Source organism: Xyrauchen texanus, chromosome 20, assembly GCF_025860055.1.
Source record: "Xyrauchen texanus isolate HMW12.3.18 chromosome 20, RBS_HiC_50CHRs, whole genome shotgun sequence".
In the NCBI taxonomy this organism is placed as follows: Eukaryota; Metazoa; Chordata; class Actinopteri; order Cypriniformes; family Catostomidae; genus Xyrauchen; species Xyrauchen texanus.
Window position 1 is genome coordinate 14,955,629 of NC_068295.1, and position 6,960 is coordinate 14,962,588.

General features: G+C 37.4%; 1 protein-coding gene across 1 annotated transcript; it reads left to right on the plus strand.

The window, feature by feature from the left end:
* Positions 1-2,189: 2,189 nt before the first annotated feature.
* kcns3a (potassium voltage-gated channel, delayed-rectifier, subfamily S, member 3a) lies at positions 2,190-3,710 on the plus strand. Its single transcript, XM_052151635.1, has one exon. It carries the CDS (start codon positions 2,190-2,192, stop codon positions 3,708-3,710), a length of 1,521 nt encoding a protein of 506 aa, XP_052007595.1.
* The last annotated feature ends 3,250 nt before the right edge of the window (positions 3,711-6,960 follow it).

The window sequence follows — 6,960 nt, forward strand, 5'->3', positions numbered from 1 at the left end:
AGCAGATAGAGTTAAAAATTATTGAAATATCTCACAATGACACACTCAGGTGCTGTTCGCTCTGTTTTACAATTTTTTTCTTCTGTAAACTTGCGCTAGACGGACACCGTTGCGTCACGTCTCGAACAGGAGAGCCGCGTTTTTAAAACGTCATGTCAAGTTAAAAATAACCAGTTATAAAAACGCGTCTCGACACATCTGCGTTCCTTTCGTTTGTTATCATAACGGTGACGTTCCCCGTAATCCTCCATTTGATCTCAGTTCTCTTTCTCAGCAGTTAGGAACTCGACGGATCTTTAATCTCAGCCTTTCATTCGTTTTCTAATAATTTTGCTGCTCTTCACGGCTGGCCAAAGTATCTGACCGCCACTTCCCTTTATTTTTCACTCTATTCTTCACTCTATTCTTCTTCCTCTTGTTTCACCACCTATGCTTGAAGTTGACAAAAAGCGCACGGTTTGAGCGTGAGGAAGGCGCGTACGTCCTCGAAGGCAAAGCGCAAGCGCGCACTAGTTGCCACGGGTCAGTGACGCACGGACGCGCAGCTGCCCCGAGGAACCGCAAGTGCATAGCGGCTCACTCAATGCCAAGCGTCCCACCCGACACTGTCCGCTGCGGGACATGGGGCAAATACTGCGAGTGAGCGCACAACGGACTAGCTTTTCTGAAGGGAGGCGCTGGAGGATGGCAATATCTACACCGAACGTTTTTGCAGTGCACTGACGCCACAAGAAAGGGAAAGAGGTAAATCTTCCACTTAATTTTAGAACTTAATGTTTGGTGCTGTTCGCGGTACCGGAGTTGGACATCGGAGCAGGAGGTGGACGCATATTTATTCACCTGCTGTCTCCAGAAAAGTTCCCGCGAACGAAATAAACAGTTATCTAGGTGTATAATTTAAAATAATTATTTTAGTAACACTTTGTAATAAGGTTCTAATTGTTAACAATTCTGTAAATGCATTTGATAGAATGAACTTAATAATGAACTATATTTTAACAACATTTATTAATCTTGGTTAATGTTAGTTTATGAAAACACGATTGTTCATTGTTAACTAATGCTAAAGTACAACAACATTTAATTTTAAATCTATTATATGCTGAAATTTACATAAAAAAAAGAATAACGAGTCGTGTAAAAGTATGGGTTATTGTTAGTTCATGTTCACTAATGCAGTTAACTAATGTGAATGAATATAACTTTATTATAAAGTGGGTAACATTAGTAAACAGGAACTACATTTACAGAATTTATTAATATTGGTAAAAGTCAATTTCAACATATACAAATGCATTAACTGGTGACACTGCCAAAGGTTCTATATGATAACATTAACATTACTTACATTAGCAAAGATTAATAAATGCTGTAAAGATATATTGTTCATTGTTAGTTCATGATACCTTATGCATTAACAAATGTTAGCAAATGGAACCTTATTGTAAACTGTTACCACTATTTTGTACACAAATTCAACATGTTTTATTGTGTGTTTCTTTGATATTTTAAAACATTTTGATGTTTTTCTTTGGTTACTTTCTTTGTAAAAAGTTTAATGTAGATAAGACTGAAATTATTTCTTTGTTTTTATCATATAAAAGAAAATCTCCATTCTCCAAACCCTACTAAATGTATTGTTTTTCAGAACTGACAACTTTTCAGAGAATTAAATCACCTCCTAGAAGTGTGATTTTGCCGAAGTGCTCAGAAGACTGCGAGAGAAAGACAGAGTCAGTGTTAAAATGTTCATCAGTGTTGTTTAGGCTTAGTTTATGACACTATACAGAATCAATATACATTAGCAGCTATAAAGGCTGATTTTGGGCTCCAGAATGCTCTTATCCCATTACAGCTGTTACAGATACAAGCAGTACATCAAAGATCAGCTGTATTTCAGCATTTGCATTTAAATCTTAAGGCTGGAATTTTCTGTCTTGTAATTTACAGCATAATATGCCAGGATTATAGAGCTGAGCACAGTAAATTGGTGTATGGTGAGAAATAATTAATTTATTGCCATCAGGTCAACCTTTTCTTCTTAAAATTTTTTTTTTTTTTGTAACTTGGGTTTCTCCAATTTTTCTCCCAATATAGGCATGGAGCCATAGCTGATCACTTTCTGGATCTTTCTCCACCACTGCTTAGTTTGACTGTCCCATTTACACCTTCATGTTCTGGCCTTCATCATGGTGTACGGGCAGGTCCTGCACCACCGTGGTCCCGAGGAGAGCTTCATCAACCTCAACGTTGGTGGCTTTAAGCAGCGCGTGGAACGCATCATCCTCCAGCGTTTCCCCAACACGCGGCTGGCCCGATTACTTTACTGCAGCTCAGAGGCTGCTATTCTCCAGCTTTGCGATGACTATGGTGCAGCCGACCGCGAATATTATTTTGACCGCAACCCAGGATTTTTTCGCTATGTGCTGAATTTTTACCATACTGGTAAGATCCACCTTATGGAAGAGTTGTGTGTGTTTAGTTTTAGTCAGGAATTAGAATATTGGGGCATTAAAGAGCTTCACCTTGACGCTTGTTGCAGCAACAAATTTCTAGAACAGAAAGAGTATGCAGGAGAGTGCGATTGGGGAAATGATGACGACCCACAGAACCAGCTGCAGGACAGCTTGGACTCATCCATGGAAGAGCTTTCTGCATTTGATAAAGACCTGGAGAAGTTCGAGGGCACCTGGTGCTCTGAGAAGCGCAAGCAACTCTGGCTACGACTGGAGAATCCTGGATATTCCTGCTCTGCGAAAGTTACGGCTGTGCTTTCTTTGAGTGTGGTGCTAATGAGTATTGTAGCCATGTGTGTTCATAGCATGCCTGAGTTCCACCAGGTGGATGCCAATGATAAGGAGGTGGAGGACCCGGTGTTTGCTGTGTTTGAGACCTTTTGTGTCCTCTGGTTCTCCATTGAATTTATCCTACGGTTAGCTGTCACACCATGTTTGTGCAAATTCCTGTGCAATGCATTAAACATCATTGACTTTGCATCCATTGTTCCATTTTATGCAACACTGGCATTCGAAACCGTCGATGCTGAAGAAAGTGAGGAGCTTGAGAACGTTGGGAGGGTCGTGCAGATCTTGCGTCTCATGCGGATCTTTCGCATCCTCAAACTGGCACGGCATTCGGTCGGGTTGCGTTCACTTGGGGCGACTCTTCGTCATAGTTACCATGAGGTTGGACTCCTCCTCCTCTTCCTCTCTGTTGGTATCTCCATTTTCTCTGTGCTCATCTATTTTGCGGAAAGAGAGGACGATGAGTCTAAACTGCAGACCATACCGGTGGGCTGGTGGTGGGCGACAATCAGCATGACCACGGTGGGATATGGCGACACGTATCCGGTCACGCTGGCTGGGAAACTCGTTGCAACCTTGTGCATCATTTGTGGCCTGCTTGTGGTTGCTCTTCCTATCAGCATCATCTTCAATAAGTTCTCCAAGTACTACCAGAGACAGAAAGCCCTAGTGGAGGCTGACCAGCTCCAACAAGATGATGAAAATCTTCCAGATCTCAGCATGCTGGGAGGTCTCCCATTTATTCATATGAGTGACATCTACACCCAAAAGATGAATTCTCTGGTGCGCAGTGTGTCCTCTAAGAGTAGTGTTGGAAGTGAGGGAGACAACACTGATGCTTCAAGCATTCAGGATGTAGACGTTTTCTGCTCTTCTGGGATGCCAGAGGCAGACAAAGCAACATAAAATAAACACACACATGCACGCATCACCTCAGATGTATGGGGAGAGAAGAAATGAGAAGAAACCTACAGTTATATGAAATGTGCAGGACTTGAATGCTTCCTCAGTCAAATCTGCAGCATATGGCATGGAAAGACTAGAGAACCATAAGTTCTCTCGCAGCTCTGTTTCTTCCTGGGTAGGTCCTGAACTTTTAATACGGACAATGGAAAAATCAACAGCACTTTTTCTCTTTATTTCTCAGGGTTAATATTTCTTGGATCAGAACCTGTTACAGACATTAACTAACAAAGAGCCAGTGCTAGCACTAACATTTACGCTGTCTACCCAATTAATTGTCATCACTGATTGACTGGTGTTTTTTTCTATCATTTGGACAAGCTGTTCATTTAATTAAAAGCATTTCTTTAGTGCCTGTGGGAGAAAAGCTATACTTAAAAGTTTTATAAACAATGACAGCATTTGAAATGCTGGACTTAAGATGGCATGTTGGTGTACACCATCCTCCCTAATATGTCCATCAGAGGGATGGAAGGAATGTGTGCATGCATATTTCAACACGAGAAAGGAGAGGCCACAAGCGAAAGGATGAGAGAAGACAGCAGGTGAAGAGATGTTACTGTTGCATAAAGTGTTGCTGTACAGCATCAGAGTCTTGACTCTTGGTTTTGAATTCACTGCATTTAGTCCATAAAGAGATGATGGAACTTTATTTTAAACAACAGCTTTTTGGAATTGAAAGGTAATTTCACATTTTCTCTTATATATGAGAATAATATGCAGCCATGCGATGCAAAAATATCAGTTTCTTAATCAGAATTTATTTTTCTAGTAAAATATTTTAACATCCTTAAAACAAGATTACTTGAGAAGCAAAATTGTGTGAGATATTAAAGGAATATTCTGGGTTCAATACAAGTTAAGCACAATCGAAAGCATTTGTGTCATATTGCTGATTACCACAAAAATTCCTCCTTTTCTTTTAAAATAAAAAGCAAAAATCAAGGTTCCAGTGAGGCACTTACAATGCAAGTGAAGGGGGTCAATTTGTTAACATTATAATACTCACTTTTTCAAAAGTATACCCACAAGACATAAATGATATGCGTGTAAATTATTTTAGTGTGATAAAATCACTAGCAAACCTTTTCAGTGTAATGTTATAGCCAATTTTACAACTTCATTACCATGATGATGTAATGTCAACAAACCCTAAAATGACTGTAAAAATTACAATTGAAACAACTTTACAGCTCAAAAGTTTTAAAAGAAGAATGAATGTAAGTGCTTTTTATAAAATTAGAAGCTTCACATATCTGTGTTTAAACCCTCCAAAAATTGACCATGTTCACTTTCATTGTCCCCATACACTTCCATGCAATCCTCATCGCAACCCAGATTTTTTAAAGTAAAGGAGGAACTAGTCGAAATACTTTTTATGTGGCAATTGGCATTATGCCACAAATGCTGTTGATTGACTTGTATTGAACCCGGAACATTCCTTTAAGACTTGTTCTCAGTAAATATGATCTTGTATTATCTATCTTATCTACTATCTTATATTATTTTATAGTTGTTTATATTGATATTGTTTTTTATTTTATTTTTATATTTAAGCTTCAACCTTACAAAATTGTGTTAGGTTAGTTCTTAGAACAATAAAAACCAATGGGTAAAATAGAAACTTATAAAGTGTTAAAATCTCACAATTTTGCTGCTCAATTAAATGTATCTTGTTGTTATCATGTTTAGATATTTTTACTGGACAACAAAACAAAAATACTGATTAGAGAAACGATTTCTGCAGTGTGCACTGCGACAACTCATTTTCTTACTCAATATTTTTCTCTTATTTTACAATAAAAATATCTAAACATTCTTAAAACAAGATACATTTACTTAAGATCTCATATTATTTTGCTCCCTAAGTCTTTTTTTAAATAAATGAACAAAATTAAGTAAAGTTGATATTGAACAAGTATATTGGTATCACTTTACAATAAGGTTAATTTTGGTAACATTTGTTGAGAACAGAAGTTTTACAGCATTTCTTAATCTTAGTTAATGTTAAATTCAACATATACTAATATGTTTAAAAATCAAAAGTGTTTGTTAACATTAGTTAATGCATTTTGAACTAACAATGAACAGTTGTATTTATTTTTTATTAACTAACATTAACAAAAACAAATAAATGCTTAAAACTTTATAAATGTTCATGATACCTAATGTATTATCTAATGTTAATGAATGGAACCTTTTGTACACTGTTACCAATATATTTTTAGTACCCCATTAGCAAATAGACCTAGTATTTTCTTGTTTTAGGTCAATTCTAAATTCTGTTTGATTTTATTGTGAAAATATGACCAAATATTTTTCTTTTCAAATAAATGGTCATGTTTTAAGGATGTCCAGATATCTTTACTGGAAAACAAGAAGAAAAAAAATACTGTTTATTAAATGGATAGCTCAGACTCTAAATTCTGATTTGATGAGCCAGATTCAGAGGCATTGTAAAATGACAATGAATGCACACCTAGCATAGCACATTCTGTATTAATGTGCTATACACTGTATGTTACTATATTCTTTTGCAGAAGATTGTTTAAAGGATTAATTAATAGACTAATAAAACATTGAACTGCTTAATAATTTTTTTTTTAATCTTTCATGGTATCTGTTGCCGCCATTGCATAAAAGCAAACCCCAAGAGTCCTTAAACTACATTGATTTTAGCATGGGTAAGGGTGTTTTAGTCACTCCTCCTTTGGCTCATGTGAAAAAAAAAATGTGTACATTATCAAAAATCTCTTGCAAATAAATGTACATAAAATTCACACTTATCCTGTTTCTTTTGCCTGTAGGGGAACCCATTCTCTCTCCATCTTGCTCGCTCTCTTCTAGTGTGACTTATGTCAGTATGCTGTATTAGCAGCAGAGAGAGAGGTCCAAATGTTATGGCTGCCTGCCATGGGGGATGTATTACTGCTGAAATGGCAGCCGTTTGGCAAGTGGCTTTAACTTGGATAGATCGGTCTCTGTTTGAGATGTGCCCATTGATCATTGTGTCCTGCTTGTGTGCTCAAGTGCTTAAGGACGGACCTGAATCCCTCATGAGTTACTTGAATGGTGCAGCTGACCCATTTCAGCTCCAGCAAACTCTGAGATTGAAGTTTCAAGGAGAACATGACTGAATAGAAAAATGCTGGTGACACTGCCAAAGGTTCTATATGATAACATTTTGTAGTAA